The 19,717-nt window shown below is 53.2% G+C and overlaps 1 protein-coding gene across 3 annotated transcripts in view; it reads left to right on the top strand.

The window, feature by feature from the left end:
• The window catches only part of SMYD3 (SET and MYND domain containing 3), a 531,828-nt gene that overhangs the window by 432,082 nt on the left and 80,029 nt on the right, over nucleotides 1-19,717 (top strand). For all 3 annotated transcript variants that reach the window (XM_080651290.1, XM_080651291.1, XM_080651292.1), the window contains one exon: nucleotides 3,716-3,826. In XM_080651290.1, coding sequence (XP_080507416.1) covers nucleotides 3,716-3,826 — 111 coding nt within the window. The remainder of the gene's footprint in view (nucleotides 1-3,715; nucleotides 3,827-19,717) is intronic.

The following is a 19,717-nucleotide window of genomic DNA, read 5'->3' as shown; positions in this document are numbered from 1 at the left end:
GGGAGGGCCCTGTAGTAGATGGGGGAGGTCCCTGTAGTAGATGGGGGAGGGCATGTGTAGATGGGGGAGGTCCCTGTAGTAGATGGCGGAGGGCCTGTAGTAGATGGGGGAGGTCCCTGTAGTAGATGGGGGAGGCCCCTGTAGTAGATGGGGGAGGCCCCTGTAGTAGATGGGGGAGGCCCCTGTAGTAGATGGGGGAGGTCCCTGTAGTAGATGGGGGAGGCCCCTGTAGTAGATGGGGGAGGTCCCTGTAGTAGATGGGGGAGGTCCCTGTAGTAGATGGGGGAGGGCCTGTAGTAGATGGGGGAGGGCCTGTAGTAGATGGGGGAGGGCCTGTAGTAGATGGGGGAGGGCCTGTAGTAGATGGGGGAGGCCCCTGTAGTAGATGGGGGAGGGCATGTAGTAGATGGGGGAGGCCCCTGTAGTAGATGGGGGAGGCCCCTGTAGTAGATGGGGGAGGTCCCTGTAGTAGATGGGGGAGGCCCCTGTAGTAGATGGGGGAGGTCCCTGTAGTAGATGGGGGAGGTCCCTGTAGTAGATGGGGGAGGGCCTGTAGTAGATGGGGGAGACCCCTGTAGTAGATGGGGGAGGGCCTGTAGTAGATGGGGGAGGTCCCTGTAGTAGATGGGGGAGGCCCCTGTAGTAGATGGGGGAGGTCCCTGTAGTAGATGGGGGAGGCCCCTGTAGTAGATGGGGGAGGTCCCTGTAGTAGATGGGGGAGGCCCCTGTAGTAGATGGGGGAGGTCCCTGTAGTAGATGGGGGAGGGCCTGTAGTAGATGGGGGAGGCCCCTGTAGTAGATGGGGGAGGGCATGTAGTAGATGGGGGAGGCCCCTGTAGTAGATGGGGGAGACCCCTGTAGTAGATGGGGGAGACCCCTGTAGTAGATGGGGGAGGGCCTGTAGTAGATGGGAGAGGCCCTGTAGTAGATGGGGGAGGCCCCTGTAGTAGATGGGGGAGGGCATGTAGTAGATGGGGGAGGCCCCTGTAGTAGATGGGGGAGACCCCTGTAGTAGATGGGGGAGGGCCTGTAGTAGATGGGAGAGGCCCTGTAGTAAATGGGGGAGGCCCCTGTAGTAGATGGGGGAGGCCCCTGTAGTAGATGGGGGAGGGCCCTGTAGTGGATGGGAAGGTCCCGTAGTAGATGGGGGGGAGGCCCCGTAGTAGATGGGGGGAAGGCCCCTAGTGTTTGGGAAGGGCCCGTAGTGGATGGCGGGGAGGCCCCGTAGTAGATGGGGGGAGTGCAGAGGAGCAGCCCGCACAGGCCTGGAGTGGCGGACCTGGCTGGTGAGGGGGGCTGTAGGAGATGGAGGAGTCCAGGCTGCATGGGGAGGCGAGAGGCGCTCAGACAGGGACCAGGCTGGACTGAGGCCTCCGCTCCCCTCGCTACCTGTTCTGAAGGACAGTGTTTTCCCTAATTCATTGCAGACTAATATTTTTGTGCAATTCCAGGGAAATGAATTACTCAAAAAAAAATTTAAAATAAACATAGAAAGAAAAAGCCCAATGTGTGGTTATGAGAGGCACAGCCATTTCTCTTACCGAATGGCTGTGAAGTTTGTAAATGTCAGCTTTGCTTAGGCCAGTGGTCGGCAAACTCATTAGTCAACAGAGCCAAATATCAACAGTACAACGATTGAAATTTCTTTTGAGAGCTGAAAACCGACTTCTGCGCATGGGCCACGAAGTTTCGATCGCACTGTATGTGCGCGCCCGCACGTGGTATTTTGTGGAAGAGCCACACTCAAGGGGCCAAAGAGCCGCATGTGGCTCGTGAGCCGCAGTTTGCCGACCACTGGCTTAGGCCATGGCAGACCAGTGCGGCATGGGCCAGTGGCCGGCCAGGAAGCGCACTGCAGTTGTAGGGTTGCATTGCGAGGACTTGACCTTTGCTCTAAGCAAAGGGGGAACCGTGGAGCAGAGGACTCCCGTTTCAGAGGATGGGGTGCAGGGGCCCAGGGGACGCAAGGAGACCAGCTTCACAGGCAGCAGGGATAGAGGCTCAGACTGGCATGGTGGCAGCACTGGCAAAGGCAGAAGGTGTTCCGGATAGATGTTGAGTGGAGCCCACAGAATTTCCTGGCGGGCTGGATGGGGCATGAAGGAAAGAGAAGTCTGTGGTGACGCCGAGGTTTCAGGTGGATAACACCGAAGATGAATTGCCGTCAGCGGCGGTTGGGAAGGCGCCAGCTGAGATGCACAGGTGGGGGTGGGGGTGGGGGTCAGGAGTTGGATTCTGTATATACTGAGTGGCCAGATTATTATGATCTCTGAACGCATAATAATCTGGCCACTCAGTGTGTGTGTGTGTGTGTGTGTGTGTGTGTGTGTGTATATATATGTGTGTGTGTGTGTATTTATATATATGTGTGTGTGTGTGTGTGTGTGTGTGTGTGTGTGTGTGTGTGTGTATTAGAGGCCCGGTGCATGAATTCGTGCATGGGTGGGGTCCGGCCAGCCTGGCCAGGGGGAGGGGACATGGGCGGTTGGCCGGCCTGCCTGCTGGTCGAACTTCTGGTTGAGGGGACAATTTGCATATTAGCCTTTTATTATATAGGATATACACTGAGTGGTCAGATTATTGTGCGTCCAGAGATCGTCATACTCTGGCCACTCAGTGTATTTTGAATTAGACTTGCAGCACCTAGGAGATCTGTCAGGTGAGAAATGTCTCAGCATCATGATGTTACCTGAAGGCCTGTGTCTTGAAGTGGACTCTGGGGCTTCACAGAAACCCGAGAAGCCCCTAGAGTGTGCCTTCTCACCTATGACCTTTCACCTTCCAAGACAGGGCACAGTTACTGTAGTTGGAAGGGTCACAGGAAGTCAGTTTAAGAGCCTGCAGCCGTGGTTGCATCTTGATATGAAGTTCTCCCCATGCTTTAGTCCACTTAGCTTTTGAATCTAGTCACAAGTGAGAAAACAGCCTCCTAATTGCAAAGATACCGAGTCTGGCCGCCCCTGAGTTCCGCACGGCAGCTGTGCCGCTGGCGGGGACGCAGGAGCAATCTGGCCACGTCATCTGCCGCCCTTTTGGTTGCCAGGGTGTTCTGGCCTCTCTGGTTTCAGTGATGGTAGAACTTTTTAAACACAGCTTAGCGAAACCGAACACGTGACAGCTCTTCACACTCTACTGTCCGGGGTAAGAGGTGAACGTCTCTAGAGTTAATGAGCCCAGTTCTTTAAAATAAATATATGTGCTCACCACGTAAGATTGGAAGGTATTGCAAGAAAATTTTACACATGATTATTTCAGTGGGGACACGGAGTGGTATCTTATCTCGTACACCTTTTGGTGTGTAATAAAAATATGTTTGACCCCCCTGGGCCCCCTCCAGCCTGCCCCACCCCCCGCCAGGCCTTCACCACCCTATGGTCTGTGCACATGGGTTATGCATATGTGCATACAAGGTCTTCGGTTGATCACCTCCCACCCGCCCACGCTCCCCCGCCTTGCCTCTGAGATTCCTCAGCATGTTCTATGCTTCCATGTCTCTGGATCCAGTTGGTTCATCAGTTTGTTTTGTTCATTAGATTCCACATATGAGGGAGATCATGTGACATATGTAATACTTTCAACAATAAGGATTTTTAAAAAGTAAAAATAAAATAAAAATAAGAGTACGTTTTACTTTAATAATTAGCAATAACAATGGCCATTTGTTAAAGGAAATGAGCACAGCAGCCACGTGGTCCCTTTTCTCTCTGGCCCGCAGCTCACCATCTGCTACCTGGACATGCTGATGACCAGTGTGGAGCGCCGGGAGCAGCTGAGGGACCAGTACTGCTTCGACTGTGACTGCGCCCGGTGCCTGACGCAGGACAAGGTATGAGAGTGGACCAGCCTGGAGCCCCTCCCAGGTGGTACCCAGGGATCTTGCCGAGAACTCCGCTTTTAAGTCATTAGTCCACCCCTAAGTGACCGTCACTGCGTCGGAGGAGACGGGAGTAGATACAGGGATGCACAGGGCTGCCCATGGCTCATGCACTGGAACTGTTATCACCAGCAATAGGAGGTTTAACCTCAGCACGGAGCCATGGCGCTCAGAGTCTAGAGGGAACGTAGGCACTAAACGTGTCTCACACTCAGACCTTTTGACGAAATCCAGGGTATGTTCTTCTATATCACAACTTCCTGTGGCCTCTGGTGCCAACGTTCTTGGAGAGAAAGTGTTGGTTTCACTGCACGAGAAAGCCCATGAGCTCATTCTGATGATGTGAACATGACCCGTGAACATGATCAGTGAACATGATCCGTTTCTTATTAAAAAGAACTTTTAGAAATAAGTGAGTCAAATGGGAAAAGGTGGACGCACTGCTAATAGTTTCCCAGGATTCTGCTCCTTAGCGTCAGCCTTTTCCCTTGAAGGCACAGCGGGCTGCCCTAGGTTTCTCCCCAGACTCACCTGGAACGTCGGGCAGTAAGCTCGCTTACACCCACAGCCTTGGTTGGGAATGGGAAGGCCTCCGGATTCAGTGCCTCTTACGTGACATCTGTATGGCAGACCCTCAAAAATGTCTCAATTATGTGCTTGTATTCTATTAAAATTGGGGTCATGTTCACTTTGGCTTATTGTTATAGTTGAAATCTGGCTAGAATGGTATGTTAGGAGAGGGCTTGGCTACAAAAAAACAGATAACTGACTTTACCGGTAGCAGGTGTATTTGTCTTAAGAATTCTGGAGAATGCCCTAACTGGTTTGGCTCAGTGGGTAGAGTATCGGCCTGCGGACTCAAGGGTCCCAGGTTCGATTCCGGTCAAGGGCATGTACCTTGGTTGCGGGCACATCCCCAGTGGGGAGTGTGCAGGAGGCAGCTGATCGATGTTTCTCTCCCATTGATGTTTCTGACTCTCTATCCCTCTCCCTTCCTCTCTATAAAAAATCAATAAAATATATTAAAACAAAAAAAGAATTCTGGAGAATCTACCGCCCAAGACAGGAGCAACTCCTTAGCGAGCTCATCACGGCCCAGCATCCTCTGGTCTTGCTCCTCAGCCATCCCTAGCATGAGCCTTTTGTCAAAATACAAGGCAGTAGAAGCAGGACAGACCCAATGGATTTGAGTGTTTCCGTAAGTTGTGGGTAATACATTGCGTGCTTTCTGGGTGTCACATGTTTTGTTGCAGAAAAAATCCCCAAAAACCCATCCTTCCTTGCCATGACACTTTTTCTTCCTAAAGTCTGGCACAGTGTCTTTTAAAACGGTGTCTTTTAATTTAGCCACAGCCCTGTTGCCTCCCTCCTCGATGGAGTTGCCCCTAATTGATCACCGGGCCCCCAGTTTCTTCCTTTCATCCATATTGTGCTCTTACGTTTTCTTAAATGCCACTGTCTCCGTGCCAGACGTCTGCAGGGTTGAGCAGTATCGCTAGTCGTCAGGGTCAGCGTCAGGCTCTTCCCTTGGCATCCACTGTCCTCCACAGTCACAACCCCGTGACCCAGCTGCCTGAGTTTCTTGTCTCTTGACTTCCTTTTTCTCTTCTCCTTGCTCTTCTCTTCCTTTATGTAACCTTTTCATCTAATTACTAGAGGCCCATTGCATGATATTCATGCAAGAATAGGCCTTCCTTCCCCTGGCTTTGCTCCCGGCCGCCCGGGAGCCTGCAAGTCCTCGCTCCCGGCCAGAGCACTGCTCCTGTAGCTCCCTCCGCCGCCTCCCCTCCCCCTTATAGCAGGCGTCCTGCCCCTCCCAGCTGCTCCGTGCCTGCATATGCAAATTAATCCACCATTGGCAGGTTAATTTGCATACGCACTCCTGATTGGCTGTGGGCGTAGCGGAGGTACGGTCAATTTACATGTTTGTCTATTATTAGGTAAGATACCCGTTTCCCCACCCCAAAGATTCTAAAGTGGTCTACAGGCACACACGCATCCATAGTCACACACACGTAGTAAAACAGCAACACAGTTTGTAATGATTTGTGAAATAAGAGTGACCGTAAATAAGATAAAAGCAGGTTAGTACCCAGAATACACGCCATATGATTTTATATACAAGACGTGAATCACAAATGTGCTCCACCTTTCCCAGCAGCCAAAGCTAAGAGACCAATTTCACAACTTGCACGGCTGCTCCTGGCACCAAGGCCTGCGGCTCACAGCGTCCCCTGAGGTTGATGGCCAACATTCTTATCAGAACTCCAGCAATTTAAATGGCTGATTTTCATAATATTCCTCGATGTGGCTGCTTGGCATAATTTCAAATTATAACGTAACAAAAGAAGTAATAGAAAGGGTGAAGAAATATGTCATCTAAGTTCTTATCTCACTGAGGGTTTGCTTCATTCCAAGAATATAGATATCTAGAAAGGGGTGAGGAACGTCCGGCCCGCAGGCCATATAAGGCCCGCAAAATCCCTCGGTCTGGCCCTGCCAAGGCATTAGGGGTGAGTTCGTTAAAAGTTTGACCCAATGTAGCAGGCTGACGTTTAAGTTGATACTGTTGTATGGCCCTCGAATGATGTTGTAAATATCCAAATGGCCCTTGGCAGAAAAGTTTCCCCACATTCACGTTATTTGTTGTGGTCTTTTAAGTGTTTTATTTTAATTGTTACTAAAGTGATACACGTGTGCAGTTTGAAAAGTCAGAGTACTGGACCCAGATGAATCATAATTAGCAGCCTTGCTCTGCTTCCACCCACGTCCTGTCCCCGTGGTCAGCACGTGGCTTCTGGCGTTTATTCCGTGTTTCCCAGAAATAATGCTCCCTTAAACCATGTCCCAGGGAAGGTTTTGCTATTGAGTTTGTTTAATGACTGTTTTTTAATTTCCCAGATTTCAGGTTCACTTTTTACCTGTTTCTCTTTCATAACGTTGTGCTCACTCCAACACGTGCCTCTCTGTTGTTTATTTTCTGCGCATCCTAATTACACATGTTTTAAGCCTTGGTCAGTCTGCGCCGGAGTTGGTTTTACTGGACTCAGACCATGTTCTGATGGTTGATTTTTGCTGGTTATCTTCCTTAGCACTGCATTTCACCGAGTGTGTGAGAGTCTGGAAAGCAGGCTCGTGTTTAGCTCGTTGGAGTTTTGTTTTGTTCCTTTCTCTCTCCATGGGCTCATCCCTCCAGCTGGGAGCTTTGCTCTTGCCTCTCCCAGGCCCATTGGTCCCAGCTCAGAACCCGGACTCAGTGGCATTGGCACCTGCTGCACCCGGTGCTGTGGAGGCTGCGCCAGGTCCGGTTACTAGGTGCCGGGCATCCTGGCTCTGCCTCCTCCTTCAGCCTCCCCAGGCCCACAGCTTCCTGTGACTGTTTAGCTCAGGGCACAGGTGTCTTCAGCCTCTGATTTATAACAGGAGCTCCCCACCCCGGCTTCAGGCTTTAGCTCGCCCTCCTCCCCTTTCTCCTGCGGAGCATTTCAGTCCCTGGTAACCCTTGAAACAGAACTGAAACTGCGACTCTGCTCCCAGGCCTAAGGCCCCGCACGCTCAGCTCACTGCTTCCCACTGCTGCTCCGTGTCTGGTCCGGGGAGAGGCGTATCTTGTATGTTGGCCTTGTCAAGCTACTGCTACTTTGGTTCCTCTTTATAGTTCACGTCTCGTGCTCTGGGTCCGAGCCGGGGGAGCACTCCAAAGCCTGAGCTGACAGCATCTTGGCTGGAAGTCTGTGGTGCTTGCAGGCTGCACAGGAGAGAATTCAGGTGTTTGGAGCCAAAGGAACATGTGCGGATAAGCAGCGACCCGATTCTCCGAGCGCTCCCAGCGCGTGTGCCCCTCCCCCGGGCCCGGCCTGTCTGAGCGCAGGAATCTGCGTCTTCTTTTCTCCCAGGACCTGCTGTGGGAGAGCTGGGCCAAAAGCCACGAGCCACTCAGAAAACTGTGGTCAGTGGCTCTGGCGGGGGAGCCCCAGTAAGTTCTCATTCCCTGACGCTGTGATTCTGAGCCCACTGCCACAAGCAGGCTCATTATTGTCTTTGGCAGTTATTTCAGTTTCTTTTCCCAGACCCTCCGGTGTAGCATGGAATTCCCTTTCTTGGATCCTGCTGAGGCCTTGTACTCTGTGAGCGAGGGGCCCCAGGGTGGCCAGCGTCCTGCCGAGAGAGGACGGAGCCCTGGAGTAGCCAGCATCCTGCTGAGAGAGGGCGGGGCCCTGGAGTAGCCAGCATCCTGCTGAGAGAGGGCGGGGCCCTGGAGTAGCCAGCATCCTGCCCCAGCGTCCTGCCGAGAGAGGACGGAGCCCCTGGGTAGCCAGTGTCCTGCCGAGAGGACGGGGCCCCGGGGTAGCCAGCGTCCTGCCGAGAGAGGATGGGGCCCCGGGGTAGCCAGCGTCCTGCCGAGAGAGGACGGAGCCCCTGGGTAGCCAGTGTCCTGCCGAGAGGATGGGGCCCCGGGGTAGCCAGCGTCCTGCCGAGAGAGGATGGGGCCCCGGGGTAGCCAGTGTCCTGCCGAGAGAGAACGGAGCCCCTGGGTAGCCAGTGTCCTGCCGAGAGGATGGGGCCCCGGAGTAGCCAGCGTCCTGCTGAGAGGACGGAGCCCCGGGGTAGCCAGCATCCTGCTGAGAGAGGACAGTAGCCAGCGTCCTGCCGAGAGAGAGGGCGGGCCAGCACTGGGGGAGCTGCCTCAGTTCCCCTCATTCCCACACGCACTGCCCCTCAGCCAGGCTGTGTCTGTCAGCTGTGAACTTGGGGACAGGAGGCAGGATTGAGCCAAAGGAAGGAACAGTGATTTAGGAAGAAGGAATAAAAGCACACCGAGTTAAAGCCGTAGTCCCAGGAATGAGCGTTCTCTGCCCAAGAACAGGCTATGGTAACTCGAGTCGACGTGAAATACAAGCAATTGCTTACTACAAGCAAGTAGGAAGCCAGGAGTGCGTCTGCCTCTTCCTCGGTTTTGTTGAATTAATTGTATGCAGAAACCCCTGCTGGTGGGTGGGAGCCCAGGCGCTCTGGGCTGTTGTCTGGATCAGGTTTTAGCCGTCTAGGCAGAATGCGTTTCCTGCTCCCGGACTTTTCATCAAAACCCAATTCCCTTATCTTCAGGGAGATTAGGGCGATTTGGCTGGGGATTGAAGAACCCTCCTCCTCTTCGAGATAGAGAGGGAGAGAGAGAGAGAGAGAGAGAGAGAGAAGGAAAGAGAGACAGACAGAGAGACAAAGAGAGGAGTTTTTAATAGTCAGAATGTCACTGAGTGTTCCCCATGTCTTGCTTTTCCAATAACCGGAAGAGTGGGTCTCCCTGGGGAGAGCGCAGTGCTGACCATCATTCATGTCAAAGCAAGAAAGGAAGTTACTGACTTCATAGTCACCCCCTCCCCTCCATGGGCGGCGGCATTGCCGTGAAACCCTGAGAGGCTCCTGGGCTGGGACGCGCCACGAAGATGGCTGGGACAGGAACAGTGAAGCCTTGTGTCGCCCGCGGCCCTGCGTGCACATCCCGGGATGTGGGCTTCCGTGCTGCCTTCTCCCGGGACAGGCCGCCCGCTCCCACACTCTTCATGGAGCTCTGGTTGGCCCACAGGTCCCCCCAGGGTCAGAAGAGGGTCTTTGCACGCTGCGTGGAGACATGGCTTCCATCTCACCACCTTTGCACGCTGCGTGGAGACATGGCTTCCATCTCACCACCTTTCCGTTCTTGCACAAAATGCTTCCTCTGGCTTTTGGTCTACAAGAAGCTCTGGCTGGGACAGATGCAGTGAGGCGGCCGCTGGGGCGCTGAGTGTGTTTCCCATGTCCCAGGCACAGCCCCCAGCCAGCGCATGGCGTAGTGTGCACGAAGGGCGGCTGACAGAGGTGACCTTCCTCTGGGAAAGAGGTTACATACAGCACCTGCTAATGCTTGGGGTCCTTGTGTGATCTCTGCTGGTTCACACCCCTCCTCTCGTTTCATCTCCCTCTGAGGGTGTGGAGTAAGGTCACAGGGCTTTCAGCTTCACATCTATGTTCTTAACTCCTCCATTACGCTGTCTCTATCCTCCTATTTAATAAAAGGCTAATATGCAGATTGACTGAACAGCGGAACGACCGGTCACTGTGACGCAATTTAATAGCATTCCGAGCAGGAATGAATGAGAGTTCCAATTACTCCATGTCCTTGATTTTGTCGGTTTTGCTCAACGCTCAATGCAGGTGCTTCCCCCTGGTGGTCAATATGCTCTCACGGGGGAGCACCGCTCAGCCAGAAGCCCAGCTCAAGGCTGGTGAGTGCAGTGGCAGTGGCGGGAGCCTCTCCTGCCTCCCTGGCAGCGCTAATGTGGGAGCGGGCCTACACCGGCAGTCAGATATCCCCTGAGGGCTCCCAGACTGTGAGAGGGTGCAGGCTGGGCTGAGGGACCCTGCCCACTGCCCGAGTGCATGAATTTCATGAACTGGGCCTCTAGTAATTTTATAAATAAGACTAGAGGCCTGGTGCACAAAATTCATGCATAGGCAGGGGTGTGTGTCCCTCAGCCCAGCCTGTACCCTCTCCAATCTGAGACCCCTTGAGAGATGTTCGACTGCCCGTTTAGGCCCGATCCTGCTGGGATTGGGCCTAAACGGGCAGTTGGACATCCCTCTCACAATCCAGGACTGCTGGCTCCCAACCACTCGCCTGCCTGCCTACCTGATTGCCCTTAACTACTTCTGCCTACCAGCCTGATCACCCCCTAACAACTCCTCTGCCAGCCTGGTCAACACCTAACTGCTCCCCTGCCGGCCTGATTGCTCCTAACTGCCCTCCCCTGCTGGCCTGGTCACCCTAACTGCCCTCCCCTGCTGACCTGGTCACCCCCAACTGTCCTCCCCTGCAGGCCTGGTTCCCCCCAACTGCCCTCCCTTGCAAGCCTGGTTTCCCCCAACTGCCTCCCCTGCAGGCCTGGTCCCCCCCAACTTCTCTCCCCTTCAGGCCTGGTCACCCCGAACTGCCCTCCCCTGCTGGCCTGGTCATTCCCAACTGCCCTCCCATGCAGGCTTGGTCCTCCCCAACTGTCCTCCCCTGCAGGCCTGGTTGCCCCCAACTGCCCTCCTCTGCCGGCCTGGTCACCCATAACTGTCCTCTCCTGAAGGCCTGATTGCCCCCAACTGCCCTCCTTTGCAGGCCTGGTCCCTCCTAACTGCCCTCCCCTGCCAGCCCAGTCACCCCTAACTGCCCTCCCCTGTCAGTCTGATCGCCCCTACTGCCTTCCCCTGCAGGCCTAGTTGCCCCCAACTCCCCTCCCCTCAGGCCTGGGTCCCCCCCAACTGCCCTCCCTTGCAGGCCTGATCGCCCACAACTGCCCTCCCCTGCCGGCCATCTTGTGGTGGCTATCTTGTGTCCACATGGAGGCAGCCATCTTTGACCACATGGGGGCAGCCATCTTGTATCTTGGAGTGATGGTCAATTTGCATATTACTCTTTTATTAGATAGGATACGCTTTTCCCGTCTTACTATTTAAATGTTGACATATAATTTGCATTTAGTAAAATTTACTCTCTTGAGTGTACAGGTCTGTGAGCTTTGACAAATGCATGCCGTCGGCAACCACCACCACCCCAAGACACAGAATCATCCATCACCCCCAAGTTCCTTCCCACTGCTATGTAGTCATGCCCTACCCCCAGCTTCCAGCCCTACTAACCCTGATCTGCTTTCTGTCCCTGTAGCTTTACCTTTTCCAGAATGCTATGGAAATTGTTCCAAACTCACTTGATTCTGTCTTCCTTCACTTGGCGTGCTGCAAGCTCTTTTTTCCATGGATTTATGAATATGTAATCTCGGTGTTTGGTTCCTTTTTGTTGCCAGGCAGTGTTCTATATCCCCAGTTTATTTATCCATTCACCAATTGAGGGCATTTAGTTCCTTTTCAGTTTTTGGTGGTTATCCATATTCATTTACATACAGATTTTTGTGTGAAGATAAATTTTCATTTCACCTAAGAGTCAGAGAATTGCTGGGTTGTATGGCAAATCTATGTTTGACTTTATGAGAAATTAGCACTGTTTTCCTAAGTGGTTGTACCATTTTGAATTCCTAACAGGAATGAATGAGAGTTCCAATTACTCCATGTCCTTGATTTCGTCAGTTTTGCTTTTGTTTTTTTATCATTCCAATAGATATGTGGTGATATCACATTGTGGCTTAATTTGCATTTGCTAATGAATATTGATGTATTTCTTTCATGGGCTTAATGTACCATCTGTATATCTTATTTGGTGATATAGTTGTTCAAATCGTTTGCCTATTTTAAAAATTAGGTATTTTCTTCATTTTGAGTTTTGAGGGTTCTTTATTCTTATGCGTACAAGTCTTTCATCAGATATGTGTCTACACATTATTTTCTCTGTGGCTTGTCTTTATTCTCTTGACAGAGTCTTTTAAGAGCAGAAGTTTTAACTTTTGATGTAATACAATTTTTAATATTTCTTATGGATCAATCTTTGGATGCCACGTGTAAGAAATATTTGTCAAATCCAAGAGAATAAAGATTTTCCTTTCATGTTTTCTATCATTATAGTTTTAGGCTTTACATTTAGATCTTTGATCCATTTGGAGTTTCTTGGATTTGGTACAGGTTAGTTTTTTGCCTGTGACCGCCCCATTACCGGAGCGCCATTGGTGGAATCAGTATCTTCTCTGCGGCAGAAGGAGATGATAGAAAGGGCAGAATTAGACATGGAGGCCGGTCCTCTTCCTGAGCATCTGCTGTAATGGGTGACTCTAGCAGAGACCAGGTCTGAGGGGGCCGCGGGGCCGCGGGTACCGTGGGAGAGCGCACGCGTGGGTCCGACAGTCCGGCACTGTTGCTCACTAACCATCCCACACTGGCAGTTCCCTCCCTCAGCCGGGGTTCCTCCTGTGAAATGAGAATATTCTGACCTGGCCAGGCTGCTCCGAGGGGCGGTTAGCTACGGGAGTGCAGGTCGGGAGGTGGCAGAGCACAGGCCCTGTAGGAAAGCCCCAGGAGGCCCAGCGCCCCCATTCCGGGCCCTCGCTGGCCAGGCCCCTGAGATGCTCACATCATCTTCCTGCGCCAGCGCTCAGTCACCTCTGCCTCCCGCCCCTCTCTTGTCCTCGGGCCTTCTGTGTGCTCCCAGCGATCACCGTGTTGGGGTGGTGGGTGCTTTTCACCCGGTTTCCTCCAGGGTGTCCCCCTCTTTCAGCCTGGCTCTGCCCCCCGAGAAGTGAGCTCACCATGGTCGAGACTTTGGGGTGTGTGACTGCCCATTGTCACTGCGCATGCTGCTGTTCGCTCCTGCCGTTCCTGATGTTGCTGTACTGAGGGGGTGGGGGCGCTCCCTGTAGGGGTGTGGGGTGGGGGCTGTGCTAGGAGGGGCTTCAAGCTGCGGAGACAGCAAAGGCAGCGTGCCTGGCACTGCTCAGCGTGGCATGCAGGTGTTCCTCCCTCCCCCGATCCGGGCCGAGTGGAGGCCCCCCGGACTCCCTCTCCTCACGCTCTCTCCACAGGAGCTGCTGCTCCTGTAGGGTTGGCCACGCAGGGATCGTTCCGCTCTGCCAGCAAGACCACACGCCGATTCTTGCTCACAGTGAAGCAGAAACAGTGAGATGCATGGACCACACCAACAAGTTCCCTCACCGTTGTTCTTCATTCATGGCGGGGCAGGGACGGCCCCCACTCCCAGCCCTAAGCCTGGACACAGGCCGCTGGGAGGCCACAGCAGCTTCAGGGCTCCCGGCGGGTCGGGGCCAGCTCCGTGCGAGTGGGAGTGCGAGTGCGAGTGGCAGCACAGGGCTCCGCCTCTCCTGTAGCTGGCCCTGCAGTGGCAGCAGGAAGGATGTCCTCAAAGTCAGGAGGAGGATGGGTGGGGACAGACACAGATACAGTCAGTTCAGTGTGACAGTTACCTCATGGGCACCTGCTTGGAGGGCAGTGGGAGCAGAGGAGGGAAATACCTCTCTAGTCAGTCAGGGAAGACTTCTCAGCGGAGGAGGCACTGACCTGAGATGGAGAGGCTGCATGTGCAGGCGTGTCAGTGAGCTGGGCTCGGAGGGAGCGCTTTCGCCTGGGCCGCTGTGAAGCTCTGGGGTTTGGAGAGTGTAGTGCTGAGGGCACGGTATATGGTTCCGTGTTCCTGGAGGACACGGGCGGTGGGGCTTGTGATGGGAACAGGGGTTGGTCTGCTGGGCAGAGTCTGGATTTTCGCCAGGGAGGGAAGGGAAGCCGCTGAAGGAAGTGAAGGTGGGCTTTTGACCAGCAACAGCCAGAAAAATAAACTGGCAAGGGCAGAAACAAGTCAGAAACTATTACTCCACAAGGAAGGAGAACCCAAAATTCCAAAACAGCCGGCCAGTGTGGCTCAGTGGCTGAGTGTCGGCCTATGAACCAGGAGATCCCTGTTCTGTCCTGGGTTGCAGGCTGGATCCCCAGTAGGGGGCGTGCAGGAGGCGGCTGATCAGTGACTCTCTCTCATCAGCGATGTTTCTATCTCTCCCTCTCCCTACTCTCTGACATCAATTTTTAAAAAATTCTGGAAACAAGCCGCGAACCAGCGTGGTTCTCACACGTTCGCCTCTGAAGAAGAGCTTGGTGAGAGCTGCTTCTGCGTGTCCATGGCGGCCTCCCTCCCGCCCCCCTTAGGATGGGTGCTGTTAGGTCCAGTTAATACCTGGGGTGTGGCAAATGGTTTGCTTCAAACACTCCTCGGCTTGCAGCTGGCTTCTGGGTGCGCCAATGAAAGCTGAGGCATTTGCCATTCGTGCTGATAGCCATGGCGAGGAGAGGCGTGGCTGTCCTCCGAATCACTGTCCTCCCTGAGCGACTGGGACCAGCATTCAGGACGGGGGTTACTTCATTGGCAGATCCAGCAACTCTTCTCTTGCTTTCCATTATTGCCAATCATTTCAGACCCCGAGAACCATACAAAGTAAGGAGCGATGTGGCTTTCTCTGTGGCTTGTTTAGATAGTAAATTGAACCCTAGAATTATTAAAGCATTGATAATGCTTTCCTGTCTATAAAATTAAAATTCAAAAGCTGCAGCTAACGTCCCATAAAAACAGTTGTCTATGCCTTTGTCATTAAGCCCCTCTATGCAATAAATTTACTTATCCTTAACTGAGAATCATCTTGGTAGTTTCAGAATGTAGTCAATTTTTGGCATTTTCCAATGCCTTCTTATGCTAATTTCCTTATTTATTGTATATCTTAAAATGGAACACATAAAGTAGCAGCCAATTAATTAAGTTTTCTATAACTGAAGTAAAAACATGTTCATCATTTCTAAACAACTAGGCGGCATCCAGCATGGGGGCGCTCCTCAGTGGGGATGACAAAACAGCCTCCTTTGACATAAAAAATGCATATCTACTTTTTACAACTGCTTCCTGTTACGAATGAGGCCAATTAAAATAATTGTAAAAGTCATGAATACGAAGCTCCTCAATTTCATACCATTGTCTTTCAGCTCAACAGAGACCCAGAGCAATGCTCTCCTGGGTCTTTAAAAAAGTATTGACTCTAGAGAGAGGAAGGGGGAGAGAGAGAGAAGCATAGATTTGTTGTCCCACTTATTTACGCCTTCACTGGTTGATTCTTGTATGCGCCCTGAGGGGTGGAGCTGCATCCTTGGCGTATCGGGACGATTGATGCTCTAACCCAGTGGTCGGCAAACTCATTAGTCAACAGAGCCAAATATCAACAGTACGACGATTGAAATTTCTTTTGAGAGCCGAAAACCAACTTCTGTACATGGGCCACGAAGTTTCAATCACACTGTACGTGCGCGCCCGCATGTGGTATTTTGTGGAAGAGCCACACTCAAGGGGCCAAAGAGCCGCATGTGGCTTGCGAGCCACAGTTTGCCGACCACTGCCCTAACCATCTGAGCTCCACTGAGCTACCCGGCCAGGGCCATGCCTGAGCTCTATTTCTGAAGCCGTAGTTCACTCAGTCCAGCAGGCCTGTGACTTTAAAAGGGCCAAGGAGAACCTCTGAGTGCAGGAGAAGCACCATGGAAAATAGGCTCCTCAGTAAGGGAGACTCGGAGGGCACAGGCCTCAGCCCGGAAGCGCACCCAGGCTGGGGCGTGCGCTTCTGAGTCTCCACTCAGCTCCGTAGTCTTCACCGCAGGCTGTGGGGTAGGTGTCCTGACCTCTGAACTTCTCCTGTGAAAGGCTTGGTGGCGTTTCCTCTGGGGCGTCATATAAGAACAGGATCATTCCCCTCTGTCTGATCTCTGCCTTCCCAAGAGCCTCCTTGTCCTCGGTCCTCAAGTTCTGGAACCCTTGGACTTAGATAAATCCCTAGACTAAGTTCCATACTTTGGGGTTAAAGAAATTCACACGTTTTACCACTAAAAAATGCTTTTTTTCTGTAAAAATAGATTTTTTGAAAAATCACCCACTCTGGGTTTGGGCCATTTTTACCTTTTTCTGTTGGTTCCTGTGGCAGACATTTGCTGGCTCCCTGAAAACTGAAGCTCCCTGAAAAGCAAGCAAAATCAGGCAAAAATGAGAAAAGGCTAAACTACTAGGTTTGTGCTTAAATTCTTACAGTATTGGCCCATCTATGTGTTGTGGGATTCTCAGTGTCCATGGATAAAGGCTGCTTTGGGGCAGCGAGGCACAGGGTGTGGAGTGGTCAGAAGGAAGTAACTTCTCCCCAGGCCGTTTAGCATGAGCACCCCAAGAAGAAACACCACCCCCCCAACACACACCTCATCAATGCCTCACTCTACTGTACATCTGGGGAATGTTGGCAGGTGTTGACCTGAAGACGTCTAAGGGCACATTGTTACTCATAGCTGTGGACTGGGTCTCTTGTGTCCGTTATAAATCAAAAGCAGAGAACGGGCGGTGCCATTGTAGACGCAGCAGACAAGGGAGAAGGCCTCGCCCGTTAGGAACTTGTCGCAGATCTTAACAGTGCAGCATGGAAAGTGACAGTGTGATCACAGAGATGGGAGGCGATGACGGGGGCAGCGGAGGCCAGGGCTTCGGTCCGGCCTGTGCATTAGAACAGCTGGGCCGATTGTGAAGAATGCAGACACCTGCTCGCCCGCGAGAGCCTCTGCCGTCGCTTGCCCAGGTGGGACCTGTATTTAGTCAGCTGTCAGGTGACTAAGTATATACCCACTGCGCGAGGCCCTGCCAGCGGGGAAGAGAAGCTGGAGGAACAGCAAGGCGGGGTTTGAAGGAGAGTTGGAGACTTCAGTTTCCCTAAAGCACGGATGGGGTGTGGGGCGGGTGTGGGCGTGTCTGGGGTACCTGTGTGTGTGTGCATTATTGCTAGGGTGAGGAGGAAGTTGCATGCTGTAGCCTCCCAGAGTGAATTAAAGCCTCTGATGTATTTTTTAAAATAGGCGTATCCCCAATAGTTCAGCTCCCACTGGGGATAAGGACAGGTTTTCTCATGTTAAAGAAATCTCTGAAGTCCTTCCTACTGCTGTGCAGAGTAAGAAAGAGTTCCACGTTGTTTACTTGCAGAAAGGAAATCCGTGCCCAGTCTAATGGATGCTGCACATTTACTAGTACTGGAATCTTACTTCTAAGCACTCCAGAAAGTCAGATCGTGAAATGCATGTTACAGGACAGTGTTTAAGGTTCGGGGATTAGGTTGTGATCGGGGAGAGTGTACCTTTGTCCCCCGAATGTGATGTAAGAAGCAGATGGAAGCTGATCAGGAGGTAGTGGCTTTATGAGTCCTTGGCGGCTGGCATCATGGCATTTCCGGGGGCAAGAAGCATGAGGAGAAGGGGCGGGGCCATCTTGCAGGCCCTGGTGCCATTTTGGAACCCGGGGTTGAAAGGGCCCATCGGACAGCGCACAGAGTCCGTACCTGAGCTGTTGGGGGCAGATTTGAGATTCGGTGCTGCCACCATGCCAGGTCCTCACACAAGATGCCCGCGGTCCAGCGGCTCAGTGAGCAGCCCCCACCAGCGGGAGCCTTCTGAATGTACACTGGGCGCTCATTTCCAGTTCTCCCCGTGGTTTCCGTGAGCTTGCCTGCCCTCCCTGTACACCCCTCTCCTCCTGCCCAGTGGGGACACCTCGGACCATCATCTGGAAGTGTTTATGCGGCTCCACCAGACCTCCGTCTGGAGGGCTGTAACAGCGATGCATATTTGGTTTATGAGATGGATACACGAGGATGGAGGCGGGGCGGCCTGCCAGACGTGGCCAGGTCTTTATCTCTGACATGAGAAAGTGGCCCCTGGCTGCGGGCCAGGTCCAGGGCACTGGAATACGAAGTGCAGACGTGGGCTTGCTGGCGGTGGGCGTGGGGAGCTCGCCCTGCGTTCAGCCGGCACCGCTGCCATGGGCAGAGTTGCCAAGCAGAGTGTCTGAGTTCTGAGCTTTTGTGCGGGGTCCCTCTGGGGTGTGAAGTGGAGCAAAAAGAGCTGAACTATGGAATCTGGTCCCCTCCCCTCCAGCCCCTCCCAGCCCTTAGAAGCCGCCCGCAGCCAGGCCCTCAGCCCCCCAGCGATCGCCCTCTGGGGTGAGTGACCCAGCCCCCAGCTTCCAGGACTGGCGCTCGGCCTGGATTGATTCACCGCCGGGGGATGGTTTTCGAGTAGTTGGAGGAATGCTGGCTTTTCTCCACGGGGAGACCAATGCGATTCCCGGCTCTTTCTTTTTGAAAACATGACTGAGCCATTAAAAGTCAGCCTCCTCCTCAAGCCGGGACGTGCGCCTTGGACCGCTCTGCTTGTTTGGCCTGTGGTCGGAGCATCTCGGAGCCGCTTGGCCAGGCGGCAGTGGGAACCCGTGAGCTGGACTGACCAGCCCTGCAAAGGTGGGGGAGCTAGAGGAGGGCATCTAGGTGCAGGCACAGGTTCTGACGTCACGGTAAATAGCTTCCTTATTGATCGCCCTGTGAAAGCGCGTCTAGACTGCTGTCCAGGACTCGTTACCTAAAGGACCCCAACCCAGCCGACCCCCTGGTTTGGGGCCGCCGATGAGAGAACCTGATGCGCTTGTGGTGACAGATAAGCGGACACCACGCTTGCTGAGCTTGGAGCGTTGCCCACTAGTCGTACATACACGTGGGAGCGGGAGCGGGTGAGTTAAATAATCATTATCCGCTTCCCGGGCTGGCCGAGAGCTGCGCCAGGCTGGGCAGTCTTCTGCATGCTCTCGGCTCTGACGGAGCATTTTGTACGCGAGGAAACTCGGCTTAAGGAGAACGAAGGCAGTTGCACACCCACAAATTTCAAAGTCTCCTATCAGAATTTCAGGTCCCTGTTCATGCACAACAGACACCATATACACAGGTGACTGATGGTGTGGAATGATTAGTTTCCATCTCCATGGCAACCTTGCTCAAGTTCTCACCTGGGGAAGCTGAGCCAGGAGGCAGTTAGCATTCAGGAGTCCCCACTGGCCAGTGGCAGAGCTGGCGGGGGTGGGGAGGCTGCAGCCCCCCACTTCTACACACTCCCCCACGCCAGGAGCACAGAGCCCCGCTCATGCTGGGTTCATCCTATTTTTCAATGTCTCTGCCGAAATCACGTCTAGATTATCCTGACCTTCACTATTGCCCCTTAGACCCGACTTCATCTGTTTCTCTGCGGCTACAGCATCTTCCCGCTGTGTGCGGAGGAGAGCGGGAGCGGCTCTTCCTGGGGAAGGAAGCAGGAGATATGGAGTTTTGGCCGGTCAGTGGCAAGGGCTGCGGTTCGGGTCTCCATGAAAACAAAACCTGCCCTGAAACTTGGGGGTGCTTTATCCTAGCGCCTGTTGCCATGAGGACGGGTTTTCCTGTGGAGTCTTTGCATTTTTCCCAGGCTCAAACCTCCCACCTTGTGGTGTTGACACAAAGAGATTGGCGGGCCTCTGCTCGGAGTTGGGAACACAGGGCCAGA

Source organism: Plecotus auritus (assembly GCF_963455305.1).
Source record: "Plecotus auritus genome assembly, chromosome: 14".
NCBI lineage: Eukaryota > Metazoa > Chordata > Mammalia > Chiroptera > Vespertilionidae > Plecotus > Plecotus auritus.
Note: the sequence above shows the minus strand (reverse complement) of the source record. Positions and strands in the feature narration are given on the sequence as shown.